Source organism: Narcine bancroftii, chromosome 3 (assembly GCF_036971445.1).
Source record: "Narcine bancroftii isolate sNarBan1 chromosome 3, sNarBan1.hap1, whole genome shotgun sequence".
Taxonomy (NCBI): domain Eukaryota; kingdom Metazoa; phylum Chordata; class Chondrichthyes; order Torpediniformes; family Narcinidae; genus Narcine; species Narcine bancroftii.
In genome coordinates this window covers 212,844,766-212,872,445 of record NC_091471.1, presented here as the reverse complement: position 1 = coordinate 212,872,445, position 27,680 = coordinate 212,844,766, and the positions used below count along the sequence as shown (strand labels likewise).

Here is a 27,680-nt window from a genome sequence, read left to right as displayed (position 1 = left end):
TTGCATAAGATTTATCACAAGTAATTTCCTGCTCTGCAGTTATCTGGGGTGTAGAGCTCTCATCTTAATCCTCAAGGTCAGAATATCCTGTTGTTTTGATCAGATCATCATACCATGCCTACTTTCTTCTCCTTTCTTTAGCTGTGGGGGAGGAGGGGAAGGTGAAGAAGGGTAGAGCATAGGAGAGAGGGGAAAGATAGGAGCCGGCATAGGAGGAGCATAAGGTGGAGGAAGGGAATGTAACACATCCCATCCTTGTGTTTCAGGGACAAAAGGTTCCTCATCCTTCTTGTCCTTACATTCCTTTCCATTCAAAACCAGTTGATCAACCGATCCACTGAGCCAGCAGGCTAGGCTGCATATTCTCTGCTCTCAATATTATCTCTTTGATTTTGATAGAGCCAGATGTTCAATGCCTGACACATCCAGTCCTCATCGGATCCTAACTTTGGCCAATATACCAAATTCCCTTTTATCGGGTTTTTTTTTTAACCCATTCCAAACAGCAATACCTGACCATGGTCTGTTTGTCTTTCCCACGGGTTCTCCCCGCACCCCAATCAGATAGCATTAATCCTAACGGACTTTGCTTAGTTATCTGATTGTCCCGTCCTTCCTTAGGACTATTTCCCTTGCTACTCACACCTCCCATACTAACAGGTAAGTAAAATTCCTCTTTCCGGGATCCAGTAGCTATTCCTTGCGCGCTTCCTTAACGTCCTCCCGTCGTTTGTTTTCAATGCCTCTTCTCGGATATCACTTGCTTCATCCACTGACCAGTCACCCGCCGTCCATGAGTCCAGCTGAATCAGCCGGGGTGCACCTACCCTCGTCATTGGGCACTCTGTCAGTGGAGGGAGAGCGATCCCGGACGAGTCCCCATTTGTGAGAAACAGAAGTACCTTCACAGAAATTGCTCAAGACAAAAATTGAGAACAAAGAACATTTATTATACAACAATGCAAAGTTGGGTACTTTCCCCTTACCCTGGGAATACACACATACACTGGGGCTCACCCAACTTTTATACAGTTCATTTCAGTATAGAAGTACCCTCCCCCTTACATTCTTCTGCCTCCTGGATGAGTTTGTCATTAGGCAATCCTGTCTGCCTACATGCTGTTTCCGTGAACTTGGAGGACTAGGGGGTATCCTGTCGGTGTCCCATCATGTCATTGTAAGGGGTAGCCACAGTATGTAGCAACAGTATGTAGCAGTAGGTTTAGAATTGCCTGCTCCCAAAATACAAAAGAGAGGATATGTATGAAACAATTTAGTAGGAATGTTAAGGCAAAAGAAGGTGTTGATTAGCACAGGAGACGATGGCCAGACAAGAACAAAGAAAATCCTGACAGAGACTGTCAGAAAAGAGAATGGAAATAACTCAGTAAGGCGAAGACAGAAGGAGGTGTTGAGTAGAACAGAAGAATATGGCCAGATGAGAACAAAGAAATAATTAGAAATATCTGGGGTATGAATTGATTTCTGATCAAAACAACAGGATATTCTGACCTTGAGGATTAAGATGGGAGCTCTACACCCCAGATAACTGCAGAGCAGGAAATTATTTGTGATAAATCTTATGCAAGAAATCTAGCAAAGAAAGCCAACTTTTGTTCTGTAAGGTTGAGCTATATAAACTGTAGAGACTGGACAGTAGAGGTCAGTCTTGGGGAATAGCTCACTGAGCAGGTGACCTATGAACTAACGACTGAACCAGAGCTCTGTTAAGCTTTATTCTTGTGCTGTGTAATAAACTGATTGTTGAACCGAATACCTTCTCCTATCACTTCATTTAACGAACATGCTGGACTCAGACGACACATAGACTAAATTAAGGGTAGGGTAAAGCCAGAGTCCAACAGTTGGAAGCAGATTATGAATAGGTGGGGGGGGGGGGGGGGTCACGGTTCTCAGTCAATACACACCATGGGGCTGCACAGAGAACCATTGGTAAATTTAAGCATTGAACCCCACAGTGACAAGATGACCTTTTTAGTAGATTCTGGGGCAGTCCGGTCTAGTATTTTACAACCACCCGAGGATGTTAAGATAGAGGGGACAGTGATGATTTCGGGAGTAGGAGGAAGAGATTTTACGGTCCCTGTATTAAGGGATGTAAGAATGCAAATGGGAGAGAAGATAGTAACGGAGGACATTCTACTGGTTCCCCAAGCTGGAGTTTGTTTGTTAGGACGAGATTTACTGGACCAATTGGCTATCGGCACCAGACCACAGGAATCAGGTATCGGGGTTCAATTGTATGTATTAACCGAGGAGGATCGGGAACTAATAAATCCTGGAGTATGGGCAAAAAGAAGCAATAGAGGAGTGTTAGATATTCCTCCCCTGCAAGTTACTTTAAATGATCCTGAGCAAGTAATTAGACGAAAGCAGTATCCAATTCTGATGGCTGGCCGAAAGTGGCTGCAGCCAGTAATTGACCAGTTGGTGAAAGATGGTATACTCGAACCTTGTATGTCACCTACCCCTGAGGCGAATGACCAGTACATATCCAAATATTTAAAGGGACTTTCTGCCTCTCTATACGAATTAAAACGGAAGGGTTTATTAGCTCAAAACCAACCCCTGGAGCATCCTATTCATTTTATTAAATCTGGTGATTGGGTATATGTAAAAGCATGGCAAGATCACCAGCTAAAACCTGTCTGGGAATTTTGCATCGCTATTCCTTTTTAGTACTAGTAAAGTTTGTTAGTTTGTACAAGGTACAGGGATATTTTTCTGGTTGGCAAACAATGGTGAATGGAGTGCTGCAGGAGTCGGTGCTGGGCCTGCAACTGTTCACCATATACATGAACAATCTGGAAGAGGTGACAGAGTGTAGTGTATATAAGTTTTCTGATAACATTAAATTGAGTGGAAAAGCAAATTGAGCAGAGGAGGCGGAGAGTCTGCAGAGAGATATAGATAGGTTAAATGAGTAGGCAGGCGTCTTCCACTTTGGAAGGAAAAATGGAAGATCAGAATAGTGTTTAAAAGGAAAGTGATTGCACCATGCTGCCGTGCAGAAATACTTGGGAGTACCTTTGTATGGATCACATAAGATTGATTTGCAGCTGCAGCAGGTTATCAAGAAGGCAAATGGAATGTTGGCCTTCATTGTGAGAGGGATTGAATTTAGGAGCAGGGAGGTTATACTGGAACTCTACAAAGTACTGATGAGACCACATCTGGACTGCTGGTCTCCTTACTAGAGGAATGATATACTGGCTTTGGAGGTGGTGCAGAGGAGGTTTGCCAGGTTGATTCCAGAGATGAGGGGGTTAGTCTATGAGGAGAGATTGAGTTATCTGGGATAGTACTTGCTGGAATTTAGAAGAATGAGAGGGGATTTTATAGAAACGTATATGGCGAGCTCTCCACTGACCACTGTTAGGTCTGCTTTGTTCGAGAATGAGTGAGTCAGACACCAGACTGAGTCGAAATCAAGGTTCTTTATTACCAGATTGTAACACTTGCAACTAACAGTGTTAGTTGGAGAAGGCTCATTCTAACGATATCAGCAAGTGGTGTTTTTTTTATACCTCAGGACACGTACTTAGTAAATTATCATACCATGACATTGTCCAATGAATAAGCTGTTGCTACCCTTCTCTGTTAGTCTGCTGCACATCATCTTGTTATTGCCACACTTATCTTGAGCGTACAAGGTCACACCTGCATCCTGTTACTCCTTAGAACTGGGTGACTCCTTCTCCGGTCCCAACTCATGATGTTTTTACCTTACAATCCCTCCTTTGTCCTCTTTAGAGGACAATCTTGCCCTGACTATGCTACCACCGCATTACATTAGTTCGCCTATTATTGCCAAGCTCCATACGGGTTCTGTTCACAGGGTTTTTCGGCTGGTGGGCAAGGGCTCCCTCCAAACCTCTTTAGCGTATAACCCCCATCCGTTTCCCCGATCCCGTTGCCCGTTTACAAGTTTCCTCCCCGTTTTCCCCCAAGCAAATAACTGGCTATCCCTTCTAAGCATTTGTAAATAGTTAAGATAAAAGTTAACATTTTTACTACAATCTATTTAATAATCCCTCCTCCCCGTCACATTCTCCATCAGACTCCGGATCGATCTCAGCATTTTTTGACGCCTCCTGTGACGTGAGATAGTCCCGCTCCGTAGCTTGTAGAGCTTGATATTTTGGAGGCAGCTCATCGCGGTTGGCAAAGGCTCTCTCAATGGTCCTCGTGACCAGCGTTCGAATGCATGGAATACAACAACAGCCATAAGTGATAAAAATGGATACAGAAATGAACAATCCTAGGAAAAGTTGTCCCAACATTGTGCCCCATTTCCCAAACACTCCATGTAACCAGGACAAAACAGGGTTAGAGACTTCAGATTGGGCTTTTAATTCCTTCGCTAATGCCTTAAGTTTTGTCAGGCCCTTAGTGAGTGACCCATCTGGCCCTGTGTTATTAGAGATAGAAGTGCAGCATAGATCGAACTGGAAGGTGCTATCCTTGTCTTTATCTATCTTCAGAATAACTTTGGCCCTGCATGGATCCAAACTACTCTGTTGGCTTGTTTGGCAACCCATCAGCAGGAATGCCCATAGGGCCCTCGGCATTGTCCACATGAGTCTCATCATATTTTCCAATACTCACTACTTGTTGTTTTGCCTTGGAGCAAAAGGCAAAATGATGCCAATTATTATCCCCTGGTTTGTCAATTCTTACCGACCTAACTGTCACGGCGGTAACAGTGTATGGTCCAATCCATCTAATTTCAGTCCAATGTACCTTCCCTGGTTTACGGATATACACCAGGTCTCCCTCCTTCACTGGAACTCCTTCAGTGTCCAGGTTCTCCTTATTTGCATTCGCCACCTGTTGTGAAACTAAAGCAACCATATTACCCAGCATCTGCATATAATGGTCCAGTTCCACTTCCCTTTCTTCCCAATTCTTTACCCAGGCTGGATCAGTCTTTGGACCGGGCATGGGTCGACCCGTTAGAATCTCATTCTTTGGCCTTCTCTTGTCGCATAGACATCAGTAGTAATGGCAATGCCTCGACCCAATTCAACTTGGTCCCACCTAAAACCTTTCCTAATTTGGATTTTATCGTCCTGTTTGCCCTTTCTACTAGCCCCTGACTCTCAGGCCTATAGAAACTACCGAAACGGTGTTTGATCCCTAAGTATTCTTCAACCTGTCGGATCAGCTCATTCTTAAAGTGGGACCCATTATCAGAGCATATTCTGCTGGGGACCCCGTAGTGGGGTATCAACTCTCGTGTCAGCCAGCCTATTACACTATCCGCATCCTCCCTCTTCGTTGGGACAGCCTCCACCCACCGTGAGAACCTATCTACCGCCACTAAGAGATATTGGTATCCTTCCTTTGTCCTAAGGTCAGTACTGTCGGACTCTGGCTTTACCTTACTCTTAATTTAGTCTATGTGTAGTCTGAGTCCAGCGTGTTCTTTGAATGAAGTGATAGGAGAAGGTATTCGGTTCAACAGTCAATTTATTACACAGCACAAGAATAAAACTTAACAGAGCTCTGGGTCACTCATTAGTTCATAGGTCACCTGCACAGTGAGCTACTCCCCAAGACTGACCCCTATTGTCCAGTTGGCTCAGTTTATATAGATCAACCTTATCATACAGAACAAAAGTTGTCTTCCTTTGCTAGATCTTTTTGCATAAGGGTTATCACAAGTCATCTCCTGTTTTGCAGATATCTAGGGTGTAGCACTCCCATCTTAATCCTCCAGGCCAGACTATCCTGTTGTGTTGATCAGAAATTAATTCATCCCCAGATATTTCTAATCACCATTCTGTTCTTGTCTGGCCAATTTCTGCTGTTCTCTTTAACACCTCCTCCTGCCTTAATCTTCCTCCTAGACTGGTTTTCCATTCCCTTTGTTTCTTGCAGGCCATTCTTTGTTCTGATCTGGCCTGTGTCTCCTGTGCTACTCACCACTTCCTTCAGTTTGAGCATTCCTCCTAAATCATTTTATGCATATCCTCTCCCTGTATTTTGGAGCAGACAATTTTGCTCAGCCAACTTTGCTCCATGCTGTGATTGCCACTTAATCAAATTCCTCTTTTCCCTTGAACCATGCAGTAAATATACACTTATTAATTAATCATTTATTTCATACTGTTTTAACCCCTAGATTCCAACAGTACCCATATCTGTATAGTCAATATAGATCTCTTTCCATGGGGCTGTCGGGACTGGAAATCGTAAAAGTGGGTGGGGTAAGGTGATCCTTTGGTTATGCCCATTGCAGTTAGTACATTCAGCTCTAAAGTTGTCAATGTGCTCGCGTAAGTGGGGATTCCACCAATGTTGTTTAAGCGTATTATAAGTTTTGGTGGCGCTAATGTGAGTCAGCCCATGTGCTTCTTCAAATAATAGCAGAAGTTATTGGCGGGGACCAACTATCGTACCTATTCGGGAGCGCCAGACATGTACTGTCCGATTGTCATAGATGATCTCCTGTCATGTAGCACCGCGTTTCATCCATTCCTCTTTCTCACTTGGGCTAGCTTTTTCCTGTATTTCTATCAGGTGTTCAATATTTGGTGGGGGTCCCTCTCCCTCCTTCTCTTTTTGGTCACTCAACTTACTACTATTTTCTCTTCTCTCTAATTCCTCTTTTTTGCCATGGGACCTCAGAATCATCCCCTGTATAGGTTCTTGATATCCAGTAACCTGTTTGGCTGCTCTGTCAGCCGCCGTGTTTCCTTTCCCTTCCTTTGTGTTTTATAGGGAATGGCCTGCCACCTTAATTAGGCTTAGAGCCCGGGGAAGCATGACTGCCCTGACAAGTCTCTGTAAAACCAGATCATGTCAGAGAGATTTATTGTCAGAGTACATACATGAATCACATACATCCAGAGACTGTGAGAGAGAGAGAGAGAGAGAGAGAGAGAGAGAGAGAGAGAGAGAGAGAGAGAGAGAGAGAGAGCATAGCGAGAGAAAGAGATAGAGAGGCAGATACACAGAGCACGAGAGAGAGAGAGAAAAAATGCCTTGCACTGGCCCCACTGGGAGAAAAGTCTTCAGATTAACACTTCCGTTTCATGGTTACACCTTTAAAAGGTTCTCATCCTGTGATCACTGGTCTGGATCAGATTGGGTCTCCCACCACTGGGAACCACCACTCCTTCCTTCCCTCCCACCTCGAGTGAGCTACACGTCAGCCCACAACGTCTGCTCTGATCCCACAATGGTGGGGGTGCGGGAAAGAGGGAGGGAGAGAGGATAAAACAGGATCCCATTTGATGCGGAGCTGGAATTGTGGGCACAAAATTAAAACCAAATTGTATTTCTCTGCCCTGCCCCACCTGGGGATTTCAGGGCAGCATCGCCACATATTGAGATTGGGAGGGGGAGTGGGTGAGAGAGGAGCGGGGGGGGGAGAAGAGAGAGAGGGGGAGAGAAGAGAGAGGGGGGAGGGGGAAAGGAGGGAGGGAGAGAGCAAACCCGGACACTTCGTGGCTGGAAACCGGAAACAGGCACTTTTATTTCCCTTCTGTGTTTTGTTTCCTCCAGCTTATCTAAGACCCTACGCTTTAGAATTTTGTTTCCCTCACCTGTCAGGAACATCTCGGCACTCCTGGGTAACCACCCCATCTTCCTCCAGCGATCTACACATTTTCGGAGAATTCTTTGTTTCTCCAATGCCTCTTTACTGGTATTTCTCTTCTCTAATTCCTGATTAATTTCCCTAATAACTTGGTCAAAGGTCTTAGCAGGCAACTGTGCTGCCATTGCTGCGGGGTCGCTTCCTAATGCCTCTCTTAATTTAGGTTCTTGTCCGTTTAGAGGATCTATGTTAACAAAAATCGCCTTTAAAAATGTCTCCTTGCAGGCCGGATGACAAAAGTTTTTTAGTGAAACAGTCTCCAAGTCTGGTCCTCCGGTGGACGTCAGACTGTCCTGTATACTCTGATTGCTCGTCTTCCACTCTCTGTTTTCCCAAAGAGGTCTGAAAGTTAGGTTACAACTAGGAAACCAAGTTTTTGGGCTATATTTTTGTCCAGTTTCCCTGTACCAATCTATGAATTTACGTAACTGTATCTCCTTGGTGATGCTGGGAATACCTTCACTTAACTTGTCAAAAATATTAAGAATAAACCGTGTGTCTCTTAAGATTCTGTCAACTTTTTCATTGATATCTCCTACCTGATCCGGACACAGCTTTTGCAGTCTTTGGTCGTCGCCCTTGTTCACCAGGCAGGCATCTCCGAGTACTCTTTTTGTCGTCTCAAGGTCTCTAATGTCCGCTGTGGTATTCCACCACGGCGAATTTGGGAAATAAATTCTTAAGTTTTCAAGTGTACAGACATTATCATACCTACCAGACATTTATAAGCGAGTCTTATACAATTGAGACCAATAAGCCTGAACCTTCGTTTTCTTTCAAAACCCAACCTTCACGTGGGAGATTTCTCCTCTTAATAACCGGTTTAGGGCAGAAAACTCAGGTCCCCAATTGTTCTTAGACCACCTTCTCACTCTATTTGACTTTGCAACGTCACAATAAAGACTTTTTAAACTCTAGTAGTTTGTCGGCGAAGCACTTATCAAATGTCACTAAAACACCTTAAGGACTTTTATAGTTTTGTCTGTAAACACTTACGTGTTACAATCCTGGCAGGTGACGACCTTCAATTATGATCGTCTAATTTGTCCGATCTCCAGTTCTTACTGACAATCATAAAGATTTTAAGAGAGAGAATTTTGTTAAAACAGGCTTCTCTGGACCTTTTTGTCAGCTGGCTGAGATGATTGTCAAGAAAAACAGAATCCGTCGTCTAGTGTCCACTCACCCATCACGTCGGGGTCACCAAATTGTTAGGTCTGCTTTGTTCGAGAATGAATGAGTCAGACACCAGACTGAGTGGAAATCAAGGTTCTTTATTACCGGATTGTAACACTTGCAACTAACAGTCTAACGATATCAGCAAGTGGTGTTTTTTTTATACCTCAGGACACGTACTTAGTAAATTATCATACCATTACATTGTCCAATGAATAAGCTGTTGATACCCTTCTCTGTTAGTCTGCTGCACATCATTCTTGTTATTGCCACACTTATCTTGAGCGTACAAGGTCACACCTGCATCCTGTTACTACTTAGTACTGGGTGACTCCTTCTCCGGTCCCAACTCATGATGTTTTTACCTTACACCTCCGAGACAGAGGTGCACCAAAGAAGAGGTACAAGGACTGCCTAAAGAAATCTCTTGGTGCCTGCCACATTGACCACCGCCAGTGGGCTGATATCGCCTCAAACCATGCATCTTGGCGCCTCACAGTTCGGCGGGCAGCAACCTCCTTTGAAGAAGACCGCAGAGCCCACCTCACTGTCAAAAGACAAAGGAGGAAAAACCCAACACCCAACCCCAACCAACCAATTTTCCCTTGCAACCGCTGCAACCATGTCTGCCTGTCCCGCATCGGACTTGTCAACCACAAACGAGCCTGCAGCTGACGTGGACTTTACCCCTCCATAAATCTTCGTCCGCGAAGTCAAGCCAAAGAAAAGAAAAAAATAAAAATATGAAAGGCATAGTTAGGATAGAGGTAGATACAGTATGTTGTTTCTGTTGGTGGGGAGACTAGAACTAGGGGACATAGCCTCAAGATTCAGGGAAGTTGATTTAGGATGGAGAAGAGGAGGAACTCCTTTTCCCATAGGGTGGCAAATCTATGGAATTTGCTGCCCATTGAAGTGGTGGAAGCTACCTCAGTGACTATATTTAAGAGAAGGTTGGATAGATTTTTACATAGTAGGGGAATTAAGGAATATGGGGAAAGGGCAGGTAGGTGGAGATGAGCCATCATCAGATCAGACATGAGCTAATTGAATGGCAGAGCAGACTTGACAGGCTGAATGACCGATTCCTGCTCCTATTTCTTATGTTCCCATTTTAAGCCCACACAGCTGATTAGCAGGATTTGGAAAACCCACTTTGAGTTTTTCCAACAGCAAATACTTAATTGTGCCTGCCAGTGGCAATGTGTAGAGGCTGGGGCAAGGGCAACCAGTGGCCCAGACCAAAGGAACAGAGGAAGTCAGAGGAGGTAAAACTACCTGACATACAGCAGACAGTCTACCAGTGGTACATTAAGGCATTCAGAAACCTAATAAACCTATTGGTTTGTGACTATCTTGGAAGAGAGGAAATCTAAGGAAAATCTAGGCATGAATTTGAAGCAGGATTTAATCAAAAGAAAACTGCATGTATACATGTAATGTGTGGTATAAAATCAATGCCTATGACAGGTCCCAAGGGTCTCCTCAACTGAGCTCACAGGAAATGTGTTGGATCACTCAGCAGGTATTATGTGCCAAGCAACGTCCTTTGGCACTGCATAATTTCATCATTCAATACTTAAAGCCCACAACTGCAAGGAATAAACTAAGAAGGAACATTATTAATAATGTCATTTTCAAGTTGAATTTCCCCTGGAATTCCCCAATAAAGGCAATTATGCCTGAGTCCTTCCTTCAGTACGAATCCTAGAATCAGGACAGAAATAACTCGTATCCAGTCTTATGGAAATAAAAACCTGTCATCTCGTAACTTCAGTCTTTTGCCGTTATTGATATTTTATTACCATAAAGTTTTTTTTAACCCGCAATGGACAAGTTGCTGAGACTGGACAAGTTAGACATTGATCCTCAATTGCCTGAAGCCCCAGACCAATTTGAGCTCTGGCTACTCTGTTATAACAACTTTCTGCATGCCCCCATTCAAGTTCTGGGAACTTATGACTGCAAACTGCACCTGCTATGATCACAGGTCGGCAATCACGCCTACACGATCATCTCTACTACATCTGTTTTTGAAAGAAGTACATTTGGGACACAGAAATATTTGCAGCTAATTACGTTAATTCTCTTTGTCCAGACATTATGGACACTGCTTTTGGGTATGATGCACAGCTGGCATTTCTGGAGAATTAAATAAGTTTTATTACCAAATGGCATTTTAAAAGACTGCACGACCAAGTTTTGTTATTGGAGCCCATCTGGATTGCATGTTTTAGACTCTAAGAGGTTAATAATTGCACAATATCAGATTCTCCAAGATAAATACGCATTTCAGTTTTACGTAGACACATCTGCTTGGATTTTCCTATATAAATAAATACACAGGGCTAACTCTAAAACTTGCTGCACAAAGCCAGTGCAAGATAGCATAGCAGAGAAAGAGAAAATGGGAAATATGGCAAACATTCAAAAGTGTGAGAATAGTACTATTGGCAATGAAAATAATGTAAGTGCTGATGACAAATTTAATGAGAGAATTATGAATATTGTTAGTGTGCCACTTTATGCCATTCTCCTGTTGATTGTGATCTCCTTGGGCTGCACTGTTGACTTGAAGAAGCTGTGGTGTCATTTTAAGAGGCCATGGGGGTTAGCTGTAGGTCTCGTTTGCCAATTTGCATTAATGCCCCTCATTGCATTTACCCTCGCAACTTCTTTTCACTTGAAGTATGCACCAGCAATTGCTGTACTTGTTATGGGATCTTGTCCTGGAGGAATCTTATCTAATGTAATGAGCTACTGGACAGATGGAGATATGGATCTCAGGTAAGTGGTTACAGATTTCTACTTTACCTTTCATTAATCAAGGCATGAGCATTTGTATCTTTTTTCTGCACAGTCTTTCTGTAAAAATCTAGCTGCCTTGGGTTTACTTTTGATATCACCAAAGTGCTTTGTGTGACTAACAAGGAAACAATGAAGTTATACCGTGATGAAGGGCTCAAGCTCGAAATATCAGTTATGTATTTTTTAATCTTTACTATATAAAGTACATTGTTTGACCAGCTGAGTTTCTCCAGCTTTGTTAAACAGGAAAGTCTGCAGATGCAGGGGTTTTCCTGGGAAATGTAAGAGTACCGGAGAATCTCAGCAGGTCACGCAGCATCCATCTATAGGAAGCTTTGGGAGATAACTAACATTTCGGGATTGAGCCCTTCGCCAAGGTATGATCAAAGAGCAGGCAGGCGCCTGAATAAAAATATGGGGAGAGGAGAGGAGGGAAGAAGAAGCAGGAGAAGGCAGATATGGGAGGGGTGGGGGGGGGGGGGGTTGGGTGGGGTTGTGGAAGGCAGAAGAGGAAAAAGCTGAGAAATGATAGGGGAAGGGAGTAGCTCTGAATTGAACGGGAAGGGGTTGACAGCTGGAGGAAAGGAGACAGAAGGATAGGGAAAGAGAAAGACAGACAGGGAGGGGACTAATAGTCATTAATGCTGCCTGGTTGGAGTGCCCTCAAGGAACAGTAAGTGTGGCTCCTCCTATTAGTTCTCCTTATCTCTTCAAATGGAGCACTGTGAGTTTCATTCACAGTGCCTCACCTGTAATCTCTGCTGCTTTCAAACTCAACAAAACTCTTTCTTTCCTCCCTAGATGCAGCATGACAATGAAATTACCTGAAATCATAGAGCAACAAATACCTTTCAAGCCTTAAATAAACTTAATCTTTATTGTAAAATATTAATTTTGCTAAATATTTAATAATTGATAGGTTTGGTCAGTGTATTAATTGTAAAAAAAATTCTAATATTGATAAAAATTTATATGTGCTGTGTATAAATAGATGTATTTTGTTGAAATATTCTCATAATTTAGAATTTTCTTTGTACTTACCCATGACACTCAAGCAATCTCCCTCCACCATATTTGAGACTCCCAGTCTAATGCTGCAGCAGACTTCCACTTCTCTTCCTCTTCAGCTTTCCCAACCGAATCTCCCATCTGTCAGGAGAGAGTCCAATTCTACATCATCTCTTTCCTTCTCTTCCTACAGTTGTAGGGTTCAAACTATTTTTCCCAAGTGAAATTGTGGTCTCAGTCATTGCCACAATTGAGTTTTCACTTGGTGGGACCACACCAAGACGATGATTGTTCCACACACTTATGCTGTGTCCTTTGTCTCCTACATTGCATCTCAATAAGACCACAGGACATAAGAGAAGAAATAGGCCATTCAGCCCACTGAGTCTGCTCCACTATTTAATCATGAGCTGATTCATTTCCCCACTCAGCCCCACTGCCTGACCTTCTCCCCATATCCTTTGATGCCCTAACTAATCAAGACCAACCAATCTCTGTCTTAAATACACTCAACGAGCTGTCCTCCACAACCAGCTGTGGCAACAAATTCCACAGATTAACCACCCTCTGGTTGAAGAAATCCTTCCACATCTCTGTTCTAAGCGCACGACCTTCAATCTTGAAGTTGTGCCCTCTTGTCCCAGACTCTTCCACCATGGGAAAAAACCTGTCTACCTCTGCTCTGTCATGCCTTGTATATGCTCCAGGAATAGAATCATACATGCACTGTACCCCTTGTTGCCTTATGATCCCAAAATTGTGTTCACCAGTTCTGGACGATTTTGATATTCCCACTTGTGCCTCCAGTCAGCTAATTTGTTTTGAACCAAGCAAGATTACAAAATGTAACCAGGGGCACAATCTCTAGAGCTGGCACTTCCCTAGCTACCAACAAGCATGCCTTATAACTTACACCACCCCCTCCTCCTTTTGTTACAATCCTTTTATTCATTTAATCTCAATAAACTGTCTTCTATCCATTACATTAATTGTATTAAGATGAACATTTTTCCACAACTTCAATATTTATTCTAAACTTTATCTATATCTCTACCCCAAAAATTTTTTTAAAATAAGCAAGTTAGGAAATTTCTTTGCAAAAGAAAGATTGCAAGAAAGTCATTAGAAAAATTAAAAATATGAACAAGAAGGACTACATCTTCCCAATTTTAAGAATTATTACAGGGCAGTACAATTAAGATTTTTAGTTTTTTTTGTTTGTTAAAATTAGACTAATATTGAACTAAGTAAGATATGAGAAGTTAAACCAGATGAGTTTATTAATAAATGGGATTTTAAATCCAATGTAATAGATAAGGAAGCTCTGATACTAAAATATTTGTTGAACATCTGGAATAAAGTTAAATTAGAAACTGATTTTGCTAAATATTTAATATTTTAAAATTAAAAACACCATTAATAAATCCTCTATTTTTTTTTTCAAAAGATAATTCTTTTTTAAAAATATGGTATCACAAGGGAATTTCTAATCTGGGGGATTGTTATGATAATAATAGATTGATGTCTTTTGATCAATTAATGATTAAATACAGTATACCTTAAAATGCATTATTTTATTATTTTTAATTGAGCCTTACTTGAGAGAGAAATTAGGACTGGAAATGATTTTAAAAGATCTTTCAAATTTGGAACAAATTGTGGTGGATAGAATGATTAAAAAGTTTATTTCAATTGCATATATATTATTACATGAACAGACACCTAAAGTAGGTTTGTTTAATTCAAAAGAAAGATGGGAATGGGATTTGGACACGATAATAGATCAACAAATCTGGCAAATCTTTTGTAAAGAGGTTATGACAAATACTATTAATGTACGATATAGATGACTTCATTTTAATTTTTTACATCAATTGTATATTACTCCTCAGAAACTGAATAGATGGAGATCAGATTTATCAGATTATTGTTTTAGATGTCGAATAGAAACTAGAACTTTTCTTTACTCCATGTGGTCTTGTTCAAAAATAACCCTTTTTGGGTTTCTTTTAGTAAATTTCTACAACAGATAGTGAATTTTCCTTTAAACCCTGAATTATTTTTGTTAGGAAAATTTAAAATGTTACTCCTAAATTATTGTTGTCAGATTCCCAATTAAAGTTTGTTAAGTTGGCTTAAGTAATAGCAAGGAAATGTGTGACTGTAACATGGAAATCCGATGATTCATTAACATTAAGATAGATGACATGCTGAAATCCAACGCTGTATTGCATTAGAAAAAATTACATATAATTTAAGGGATAAATATTCTTTATTTTTGAAAATTTGGGCTCTGTATGTGAAAATAATGACATTAAAATTATGATTTTATTAATTTCTTTTTTGATCAGTGAAGTTTTCCCTAAAAATATAACAATATAACAACTTTATGATGTATTTGAGGTCTTTGAGTGTCAACTGATGCAATCCGACTTAATTACTTGTAATCGTTTTATAATTAAATAACTTATATTTTAGTTTTGGGATTAGATTAGTTTGGGGGGAGGTTGGGCTAATAGGGGGTTAGTTGTTTTTGTAGTTTTTAGATTTTAGTATTTTAGTTTTTATAAATAGAGTTTCAGCATGTATTTGTTAATACTTTATTATGTACTTATAGTATAATATTCTTAATTTTGACATTATATTTGTTGAATAAATAAAGTATTTATTAAAAAAAACCTGTCTTCCACCAGGGCATCAAAGGTTATGGGGAGAAGGATGGGCAGGGAGACTGTGGGAAAATGAATCAGCTCATGATTAAATGGTGGGGCAGATTCGATGGGTTGAATAGCCGATTTTCACTCCTATGCCTTATTGTGTTATGGTCTAATATCAGAGACATCCCTGGTATTGTTCTAAAGCCTCTTGAATATTTTCCATTTCTGAAGGATGGCCCACATCCTGAAATTCTCTATCCATAGATGCTGCCTGTTTAGCTTCCAGCATCTTTTTGTTTTAATTTTATCTTGTATATGCATAGATTAGCTGGTAGGAATGGTCTTAATGCATGTTAAAACTTAAAATGGTAAGATTATAGGAGTTGCAGTGTGAGATTAAAAAATGATCCTCAGTCGCCACTGAATGGTAGCAAATGAACTATAAAAAATAAGAAGCATATGTAAGCCATCTTAAGCGTGGTCTGCCATCCATCAAGATCATGGACATTTTCCCTCATTCAAGATCAGATGATCTTGAATGAATAAGTTCTTATGAGATCTTTAATTTTCTATATGCCTGGCAGGTTTGTATGTCTCCCTTTGTGAAGTCAGCTGTAAAATAATTGCTTCATTTTGCTGCCCTATTATAATTTTTCCATCTCTGTGAGGGGTTAAGATTTGTCCTCACTGTTCTTTTCCATTTTGCATACTTACAGTATGTTTATCTTTTGTTCCATTCCATTCATATTTTATCTTGCCTTTGGATGAGGACATGGATGGCATATCGAGGGCTATGGACTGGGTGCTACTCAGTGGGAGTAGGCAGAAAAATGGTTTGGCATAGACTAGAAGGGTCGGGGCCTGTTTCTAGGTTGTAATGTTCTATGATTCTATGTTGTAATCAAATTCTTGATCTTTCTTTGACTTCTAATTTGCCTATTGGTGCTTCCAACAACTTTATTCATTTTTTCTTGGATTTAACTTTATCTTTTTACTCTCTCATTAGCTAAGGAAGCATCACATTCCCTGTTTTTTTTTAGCCTCAAGGGAATACATATATATGCAAAAGGTAAAGTTCCATTATTGTCACATAATACTACAGGTACACAATCCTTTATCCGGACATCTAAAATCGGAAAGCTCCAAAATCCGGCAAGTGAGGAGAGACTGGCAGTGCGAGTCAGGTGGGCGAGAGACCAGCAGCGTGAGTCGGGCGGGCGAGGGGGGGGCAGACAGTAGAGCGATTCGGGCGGGCGAGGGGGAGAGACCGGCAGCGCAAGTTGGGCGGGCAAGGGGGGGAGATGTCAGCGCGACTGGAAGGGGATGGGGGTGGATGCGGCAGCACAATTCGGGTAGGCTTAAATATGGCTTTCCGAAATCTGGGGAAATTCGAAACTCAGAACACACTGTCCAGATAAAGGATAGTGTACCTGTACATTTAGAATGTTACAAGCATAAAATTCTTTAACTTTTCTCTACCTTAAGGCAGACAGAGAGTCGCCACTTTATCCAGCACCCCTCACAGAAACCTACAGCTTTCTAGAGGGCCTTCCCCCCCCAAAGTACTGATCAGTCCTGAGCCTGCTTAGCTTCTGAGATCAGACAATCCAGATAAAGGATTGTGTACCTGTATATGTATGTGTGTGTGTGTGTGTGTGTGTGTGTGTGTGTGTGTGTGTGTGTGTGTGTGTGTGTGTGTGTGTGTGTGTGTGTGTGTGTGTGTGTGTGTGTGAACCCTTGAGGGTTCCAAATTTCAGATTTTTCTGGATTTCGGAAAGCCAGATTTAAGCCCACCCAAATTGTGCTGCCATATCCACCCCCACCCACTTCTAGTCGTGCTGCCGGCCGCTCCCCCCTCGCCCGCCCGACTTGCACTGCCGGTCTCTCGCCTGCCTGACTCGCACTGCCGGTCTCCCCCACTCGCCTGCCCGAATCGCGCTGCCAGTCTCCCCACCTCATACGCCCGACTCGCGCTGCCAGTCTCTCGCCCGCCCGACTCGGGCGGGGAGCATGGCCAATAAAAAAAATTGAGAATTACTGCTCTATGCCAACCTTCCCCAAAAGGTCCCTTGACAACAACATTGTTAATCTCACAAATGAGGTCTAAACTAGCTCACTCCCCAACATAACAATTGAGAAAAGAATCTCTAATATCTCGTAAGTTCATCTTCCTCCTTATTTCTGCAAATTTATTCATCTAGTCTATATGTAGGTTAAAGCTGGCTGTCACACTACTAAAGTTCAGTCTAATAATTTCAACCTTTTAAAATAATGTTTTCAATTTGAGCATGCTGCAAATGAATTTCATTTTTCCCCCATGAATGAAACACAATAAAATGCTTTTTCAAGCTGTTTTACATCACTTTCAAAAATTTCAAAATTCTGATCATTACCTGAAGATAATGACATTTCGTCATGTTGTTCTCCTTTGAGAATTGGGGCCTTACTGTGCTGGGGCTTTTACTACTGCAGCAACTCAGGAAGCCTACAGCTAACCCTCTGATTTCCAAGAAGCCTCCCGATCTGCATTCCTCACAATCCTGTAATCTCCTCTCCTCAATAAACTCCCACCACCCCACCCACCACAAACTGTTGGCCAAATTCCTTTTCTCACCTCCTCCCCTCCCCCCCCCACCCCCCTTTCATAGGAAATATCAATGTAGTTCTGTCTCCTTCTCCATCTTCCCATCACCTCACAAGGGCCATCCTATTCACTCTCTATTAGCTACCCCCTGCCTCCTCAAACACCTCAAATATACAGAAGAAGTCTGTCAGACTATCCCCAAGTAGCCATGGAATCACTGTTTGTTTTAACCTAATTAGGTCTGTGTCTGAGCTCTAAAACCAATTGTAGAAAACATGAAAAAGAATTGCCTGGTCTTTTGTAATTTAGTCTGTGGGTATTTTTGACTATTTTGGTATGTCAGGATAATGACTTAAAATCTTTCTTATTCATCTGCATATCCATTGAATAACTCTGCAAGTATATCTATTTGAGATCTTTGTGCTGACAAGCTTAATCTGAAACTTCCTGAAAATTGTGTTACCATGTTATTCATTCTTTAAATTTGCAGTATACTCTATCTGGCAGCTTGCCGTGTTTTATTTGCAAAATTCAGACTCCATTCTTTAAGCTAAAGATGGATTAGCAATCAGATTTGCTGTTTTGTAAATAATAACCACTTTGTGTTTTTGCAGTATTTTCATGACGGTTTTCTCTACAATCCTGGCCACTGGTTTAATGCCTTTGAATCTTTTTATCTACTCACCCCTCTTGACACAAGGAGTCAATGATACCAGGATCTTGTGCATGATAGAAGTACCTTACAAACACATAGGTAATGAAATTCGTCTGCTTATTTTGTTGCAATAGTAGAATAAATCAAATTACATTTGTAGAGGGTTTGACAAGGTAGAAGTGAGGACAATGCTTCCACTGGCTGCCAAGTCTTGAAATAAGGTCCACCTTGCCAAAATAAGAGGTTAGCCATTCGGGAGAAGAGGTTTCTTCATGCTGAGTGTTAGAAACAGAATTACCTTTAAAGAAATTGCTCGAGACAAAGATTGAGAACAAAGAACATTTATTATACAACAATGCAAAGTTGGGTGCTTCCCCTTACCCTGGGAAGACACACATACACTGGGGCTCACCCAACTTTTATACAGTAAATTTCAGTATCAGAATATCCTCCCCCTTACATTCTTCTGCCCCCTGGATGGGTTTGGCAGAGGCAATCCTTCCTGCCTACGTGCAGTTTCAGTATACTTGGTGGACCAGGGGGTATCCTGTCGGTGTCCCTTCAGTTATTGTCCTTATTCACACCTTCCTGATTCTCGGAGCTACAGTCTCTTGGTATGTAGAGTTGGCTCATCCTGTCTAGGGTTGACTAATTTAATATGTATAACTTTGTAAATCTGTGTAAGGTTAACTAATTAGATATGTAGAACTTGGTGCACTTCTGTCTATCCAGACTACCTCAACTTCCTACATTCTATTGTTCCTTACCGCTCCTTATCTTATATGGTGGCTCACTGATCTTGTCACAGAGACTAGAAGATTCTTATGTTAATCGTGCTGACTCTGCTTTCCTGCATCCTAATTCCCAAGCTCATCCTGTTTGTACTGGTTACAGCCATTAACTGATGCATGAATTTTAGTTTCCTTCATGTTCATAATTTTAGATCAGTTTTCCCATCTCTCACATGAGGATGTTGAATGTTTGGAGTTATCTATTTGCAAGGGTGTGAATGCATACTCACCAAGTATATTCAAGACAAAGATCAAATGATTTTTAGATATTAAGGGAAATAGAGTATGGGGTTAGTACAGATGTACCTCTGAGGAAGGAGACAACGAAACCTTGTTGATTGTCAGAGAGATTGCAAGCACCTCTCCCCTGAGAGCTCTTTTCCAGTTAAGATGCCTTCAAAATACTTTGGATTCAGCCAATTTTTTAATGTTCGTTTTGCTTCTCTTATTTCCTATTTTACTTCACTGAACATTTTGGAATCAGTCTGGTTCTCAGTAATTTTTTTTCCCTACTACATTTATTTTTATTGATCCTTGATGGAGCTATTGTACATTCTCCTTTTCTCTCATGGAATATGCCAAAACCAAGCTGAAATTGCGATGATATGCCATTACACCACTAGGTCATCAGGGGCCACCTGATGACCCTGTATATAAAGCCGATTGGAGTTCATGCTCCTCCTTCTGACCTGGGCATGAACAGAGGCAAGACCTAGCTGTGTATATCACTCTATTGAAGCCTGCATTTAACCTTCACTCTGCTTCGTATGGTTGATGTCAGTCGCAATTTAATAGAGTGATTTATATCTGGGATGGAAGCTACTCCTGTCCTCGACTTCGCTCCCGACTCCACCGAAACCAGGTCTAAGGATCCGAAAATGGAGATGACCCCCACGCACGTGCAGCCTATTACGGACCAGGCAGGGAGCTGCAGGACCGAAGCCATGGCAGAGAGAGGGACTCGCCCAGAGACCGAGGACTGTGAGAGGGACAGAAGCACCTGGGAGCAGGTAAAGAATGGCCCAGAGCCCTGCCTGTTAAGAAACTCTCCGGGACTGGGTCCAGCCACGCACCCCACTGAGCTCCTGCTTGATAGCCAAGGGTTGCGATAAGCATGGGCAGAAGCTGTACAGCAAGTATCCCTCCCGATCTCGATCTACCACCAGGACCGCTAGGACAGCCCGCTCCCCCAGAGACAAACCCAGTTAACCCTACTCCCCAGAGAGCACCCATGCTTCCCCAGGATCGAGTGGCCACGTGGGGAAGGGGTCAGGCTTGGTATGCGCCCCCACTGCCATAGAATCAGAGACTCAAGTTCAGCCAGGTGCTGAGGCCAGACAGACTGGAATTGGACCCCAGTACCCCCAGGGCAAGCACTCACTTCAACTGGTGGCAGGGGTGTTTTTTAAACTACGTGGGGTTGATGGGGCATCGGAGGAATAAATGCTTATGCTACTGTTAGCGCAGCTGAGGGATCGCCTGTACTCCCTTATACAGGATGCTAAGTCCTATCAAGAGGCTATGAGCACCTTGCAGAGACACTTTAATAAAGGGCACAGCGAGCTCCATTCCAGACACAGGCTCATGACAAGGTCACAGCATGCCGGGGAGTCTTGTTAGGGATGTCATTAACCATCTAGGCAGCACCGTGTCTGTCACGGCTTTCCTCAAAAAGGAAAACATACGGTCATGAGGTGTCGTGTTAGTGGTGGTACACAACAGCGAGCGTGTGGAGTGTAAGGCCTCCGGTAACACATCTTGCCACCTTGCCACTGGTAGGTCTTTTGCCTTTAAGGTTAGTAGGACAGTTTTCCAGATAGTGGCATTTTCCCTTTCTACCTGTCCATCACCACTGGGGTTACAGCTTGTGGTGAAACTGGTGGCTATGCCTCTATATCTCAGGTACTGCTGGACCTCAGCACTCATAAAGGTAGCACCCCTATCTGTGTATATATATAGCTGGGGTACCCACACATGCTGAAAATGGATTGCAGGCATTTTATTACCATGTCTGCAGATACGTCGGGACATGGAATAGCAAAAGGGAAGCGTGAGGATTCGTCTATGGCATTAAAGAAATAGATGTTCCGGTCATAGGAAGGGAGCAAACCTTTAAAGTCGAGGTTGAGGCACTCGCAAGATCTTGTAGCTTTTATCAGCATGAACAGAGGCAAGACCTCTGTAGGGTCCGCAAGAAAAAAGCTACCGGTTGCCCCTCCTGGTTCAGAGTGGCAGCCACTTGAGGCATCAGTCTCTACCTGAAAAGGGATCGTCTCATCTCTGATCTATGCAATCAGATCCCTAATCTCTGTGAAGGATTTGATAGCTGCTGGGCTGAGATGAAAAGTTGAGGCTTTTATGAGTGGGTGAGCCTTGTTGGCATAGTTGGGGACCCACTGTGCATAATATGCAAAAAGTCCCACACATCTCTTTAAGGTTTTCTGTGTGTGTGGGACTGGGAGGTCTAGAAGTGGGCGCATGCGGGCGGGTCCAGGCTGATTTCCCCTTTCTGCACCAGTTTCCTGGTGCTAAAGATGCATTAGATTGCGTTGCTTTGCTGCCTGAACAAAACGTTGAAGGTTAATGTCATGGTCAGCTTGCGAGAGGCCGCAAATCGTAACATTGTCCAGGTATGGGAACACCACCTGGAGTTGGTACTCGTCTACTATGCGGTCCATCTTCCACTGGAACAGGGATACCCCATTGATGATGCCAAAGGGGAGACGGAGGAACTGATACAGTCTGCCGTCTGCTTCGAATGAACGCTGTGTATATGCAATCACTCTCTCTAATGGGCAACTGGTGGAACGTTGCCTTGAGGTCTATGGTAGAGAACACTTTATACTGAGCAATGCTGTTTACCATGTCCGCAATTCGTGGTAGTGTGTAGACATCCAGCTGCGTAAACTTGTTGATTGTCTGACTGTAATCCACCACTTCTCCCCTGACTTCACTACAACAACTTGTGCTCTCCAGGGACTGGAGCTCTTCTCTATAATGCCCTCCTGCAGGAGTCTGCGGACTTCTGCTCTAATGAACTCTCTGTCCCTCAGGCTATACCTCCTGCTCTTGGTGGCTACTGGGGTGCAGTTTGGAGTGAGGTGCGTGAATAGTGAGGGAAGTTCTATGTTCAAGGCCGTCAGGCTACAGTGTGGCCTGTTCTTAAGGAGCAGTGGGGGAAGGGGCCCATTGTGATGTTCTCCAATTGACATTGAAAGTCCAGCCTGAGCAGAACTGGAGCACAGAGACGGGGTGGGGAAGTGGGGGGTGAAGGGGTGGGGGGGAGAACTAACAATTTAAATATTCTGTGCCTTGTACTGTGACCTTGCAGAAGTGTGTCACTTTAGCTGTGTGGCTGTTGGATGCAAACAAAATCTGGTGGTCACTAGAGTATGTGTTAGGGCAAGGCATTCTACCAGCCCCTGGTCTATGAAACTTTCCATACTCCCGCTATCTATCAAGCAATTTCAGTAGCATCCGATAAATTGTGTGGACTCACCTGATTCAAACACAGAGAGACCAGCATGGCACGGTAGTACTCGGCATCCTGGTTGTAGTAGCACTCTGTATCGTAATCATCCCCCGATAGTGATGTCCTCTGTTCGACATCCTTTGCCCAAGATGGCCAACAGCACATGGTTCTCTGCTTCTGCCTGCCTGAGGAGGAAGAAGAAGAGCTTTCCCGCCTTTCATTTGCACGAGAAAGGGCTTTGGCTGGAGCCTTGAGGCTTCTACAGACTATCGCATAATGTCCTCTCTTTCCACACTCTGAACAGTCCTTTTCCCTAGCCGGGCAGTGAGCTCTGGGGTGCTTTGGCTGCCCACAAAAAAGGCACTTGGAGCACTCCAGTGGGGCTGCAGCTGCTATGTGCTGCCCTTGATCACTCATATTTCTCTCCCTGTGAGGGGATAACGAGTCTAGCAGTGAGTACTCTTCTAGTTCTCTCCTAGAGTCCTCCAGAGCCTCTGCAATAGTCTCTGCTTCTTCCCTTTTCCAGCAGCCTTTGTCTGATTTCTGTAGATCTGACGCTGGCCACGATCCTGTCCCTTACAAGATCGTCTGCATACTTTTGGGCAGATACTGCTTTAAAAGTACAGGCCCTTGCTAAGTCTTTCATCGCAAGTATAAAATCTCTAATAGAGTCCCCTACTTACTACAACCTGGACATAAGCTGGTACCTAGAGTGTAGCTCACTGTGCCCTGTAGGGTGTTCATTGCCTCTTGGTATGATTTAACGTCTTGCATAAGCGAGTACAGGCGATCCCCTAGCTAAGCTAACAGTAGCATTAGTATCTCCTCTTCTGACGCTCCTTCAAACCCTGTATAATTTAAAAACATCTCTGCCATCGGCCGAAGTGCGTGCTTACCCTGGGGGTTCTGGGGTCCAGCTCCAGTCATCGGGCCTCAGCACTTGGGTAAACCTAAGCCTCTGATTCGGTGGCTGGTGGGGTGCGTACCGGGCCTGATTCCTCTCCCATGTGGCCACCCGATCCTGCAGAAACATGAGCCCCTCTGGGGGATCGGGGATAGTTGGGGGTGTGTCTCAGGGGTAGTAATGCAGTCCTGGCGATAAATCGTGATTGGGAGGGCAACTTGCTCTATGCCTTCCACTCGCACTTGATGCGATCCTTGTTTATAAACCAGGAACCCAGTGGGTTGCATGGCCGGTCCTGGTCCCGGTGAATTAGCTAACAGGCGGGGGTCTTGGCCGCTCTTTACCTGCTCCGGGATATTTCTGTCCCTCTCCTAGACCACTATGACCACTGGGTGAGTCCCTCTCCCTCCCGCGATTTCGGTCCCACAGCCTAGCTGTATATATTAGCCTATTGAATTGATGGCGACTAGGATCAACCACACGAGACACAGTGCAAGTAAAACGCTAGTTTTAATAGGCTAATATATACAACTAGACCTTGCCTCTGTGCCAGCCTAGGCCAGAATGAGAGAGAATGAGCTGCAAATGGTTTATATACACAAGGTCGCCAGGTGGTGGACCCTGGTGACCTAGTGGTGTAATAACATACCACCACTCTGGCCTCTCTACGTCTAAACCAGATGAATCCACATGATTTATCAAATGCTACTGTTAGTATTAAAATTAATGGGTCGAAAGTAAATTGCCCAATGGACAGTGGGAGTACTGAAAGTTTCATAGATGGGGGGGCTAGTAGAGCGCCTTGCCCTGAACACATACTCTAGTGACCACCAGATTTTGTTTGCGTCCAACAAACAACCACACAGCTAAAGTGACACTTCTGCAAGGTCACAGTAGAAGGCACAGAGTACGAGGAATTTAAATTATTAGTTCTTCTCCGTCTCTGTGCTCCCGTCCTGCTCGGGCTGGACTTTCAATGTCAATTGGAGAGCATCTCAACGGTTTACAATGGGCCCCTTCCCCCACTGCTCCTTGGGAATAAACAGCACTGTAACCTGACATCCCTGAATGTAGAACCTCCCCCGCTATTCACTCACCTCACCCCAGACTGCATGCCAATAACCACCAAGAGCAGGAGGTACAGCCCACAGGACAGAGTTCATTCGAGTGGAGGTTCGCAGACTCCTTCAAGAGGGCTTTATAGAGAAGAGCTCCAGCCCCTGAAGAGCCCAAATAGTTGTAGTAAGGTCGGGGAGAAGCAGCGGATGGTGGTCGACTACAGTCAGACCATCGATAAGTTTACGCAGCTGGACGCCTACCCACTACCACACATAGCGGACATGGTGAACAGCATTTCTCAGTATAACATGTTCTCCACTATAGACCTCAAAGTAGTGTATCACCAGTTGCCCATCAGAGAGAGCGACCGCATATACATGGCATTTGAGGCAGATGGCAGACTGAACCAGTCTCTCCGTCTCCCTTTCGGCATCACTAATGGGGTGTCACTGATCAGCAGGAAATGGACCACATAGTAGACAAGTATCAACTCCAGGCAGTGTTCCCTTACCTCGACAACATTACCATTTGTGGCCACTCTCAAGCCGACCATGATATGAACCTCAAGAGTTTCTTCCAGGCAGGGGAAATCAGCCCGGACCCTGCCCGCATGTGCCCACTTCTAGACCTCCCAGTCCCTCACACAGAAAATGTGAAAGAAACGTTTGGGAGTCTTCGCGTTCTATGCACAATGGGTTCCCAACTAGGCCGACAGGGCCCATCCACTCATAAAAGCCTCGGCGTTTCCCCTCGGCCTGGCAGCTGTCAAAGCCTTTAGAGAGATTAAGGACCTGATTGCAAAAGCAGCCCTGCGGGCCGTAGGTGATCCCCTTCCATCTGGAGATGATGCCTCAGATGTAGCACTAGCAGCCACACTGAATCAGCAGGGGTGACCGGTAATCTTTTTCTCGCAGACCCTACAGGGGTCAGAGGTGAGCACTTGGCAGTGGAGAAGGAGGCACAGGCCATCGTAGAAGCGGTGAGGCATTGGAAACATTACCTATCTTGTAACCGCTTCACTCTGGTCACCAACAATCCGTGGCATTTGTGTTCGACAACCAGAACAGGGGGAAAATAAAAAACGACAAAATTTTGCGCTGGAGGAGAGAACTGTCCACATACAATTACAACATTCTATACCTTCCCGGGAAGCTCAATGACCCCCCAGACGCACTGTTCAGGGGCATCTGCATGACCCTTATTCACACATCTCAGCTGCAGAGCTTGCACAATGAGCTGGGCCACCCGGGGGTCGCTAGATTTTTCCATTTCATAGGGACCCACAATCTCCTGTTCTCGGTGGAGGAGGTAAGGACAGTAAACAAGAACTGTCCCATCTGCTCAGAATGCAAACTGCAGTTCTACCGGCCAGACAGGGCTATATTGATAAACGCCACCAGACCTTTGAATGCCTCAGCCTTGACTTTAAAAGCCCGCTCCCCTCCTACGACAGGAACGTCTACTTTCTTAATGCCATAGATGAATACTCCCGCTTCCCTTTCACAATTCCATGCTCCGTCCGATGTGTCGGCAGCCACAGTAATAAAGTGCCTGCAATCTATTTTCAGCATGTTTGGGTATCCCAGTTATGTACACACTGACAGGGATGCTGGATTCATGAGTGCAGAAGTCCAGCAGTACCTACGGGACAGAAGTATTGCCATGAGCCGCTGTATATATCACTCTATTAAAGTCTGCATTTAACGTTCACTCTGCTTCATGTGGTTGATGTCAGTCTCAGAAATATCTGTACATTAAAGGCTTCACATTTCTCAATTACTATTTTGCCTGCCAAGCTTTAACTACATTTAACCTAGGTCAGTGGAAATGAGTGTTTCAAAATGTCAGGGTTCAAGGTTCCTTTACTGTTATGTACAATTTTGACTTAGAATAATTTATTTTCCTTTCCATTGCTTTTCAAAAATTAATGATTAATTTTTTTAATTTAAAATAAAATTTCAAAATTTTATTCACAGCACACTAGAAACTGATTCTGCCCTTTTAAGGCCCCTTATCAATGACCTTAAGAAATTGCCAAATACACATTTGACTGTCAATTTTACTAATAGTATACTGTATATCCTCTATCTGGGAGGACCATTCTGATTCCCTTCCTTTCCAAATATAGGTTAACGATTTCCCAACAACAGACGCAAAGCCAATTGTTGCATAATTTGCTAGATTCCACTAACATTGGGTAAACATGAAATAATTTATTGCTGAACTAAGAGCTTTGGAAGAAATTTTGTAAGATTATTTACAATATCTTTTGCACAATCACAAGAGGCCAACAATGACACTCAATAGACCTACAACCTCGATTTCCCTACCAAAAACAGACTGCTGAAGTCGAATAAGGAAATTGGTGGTAGTGATTGTAATGTAAAGCTGTTATCAGCTTTCACTGTTCATTGACTGCTGGAGTCTGACTGACTGGATTGTATTTGAAGAGGACTTTGATACATAATAATAAAATTGCACATTGATGTGGCCACGAGCAATCTTAAATAGGTGACTTCAACTTGGAACTCATAGTTGATCACTTGAAGGAGCTCATGGTGACCAAGAATGTTCTCTTTTTCTTTTAAAATATTTTATTGGTATTTATTAAATTTAAAAAATCAATTATATGTGCTACAGAACTAGTAAAAAGAGTTACAATAACGATTATATGTAGAAATTCAAATGTACATTAAGAAATAATGTTCTGTTTTCTTGGAAGTCATCCTAAACCTTCTTCCCAAATCCCCATTTTTTATAATAGAGTACCACTGACAACTGACTGTCATGAACTCTCCAATCTATTGATAGTGATGTCTGTGTCCACATATATCTACGTGTCAGAAATTTGCTGCGTTTAATTTGTCCTTATTATTTATTTAGACGGTTGTTCTGATGGTGCAGAACTCTGTGAGCTTACCTGAATTTTGTAAATTTGT

General features: G+C 43.2%; 1 protein-coding gene across 1 annotated transcript in view; it reads left to right on the top strand.

Moving 5' to 3' along the window:
* Nucleotides 1–11,182: 11,182 nt before the first annotated feature.
* Nucleotides 11,183–27,680, top strand: part of LOC138756372 (sodium-dependent organic anion transporter-like) — a 30,430-nt gene continuing 13,932 nt past the window's right edge. Inside the window, exons 1-2 of the mRNA XM_069922880.1 lie at nt 11,183–11,590; nt 18,475–18,614. Coding sequence (XP_069778981.1) covers nt 11,211–11,590; nt 18,475–18,614 — 520 coding nt within the window. The 5' untranslated portion in view covers nt 11,183–11,210. The remainder of the gene's footprint in view (nt 11,591–18,474; nt 18,615–27,680) is intronic.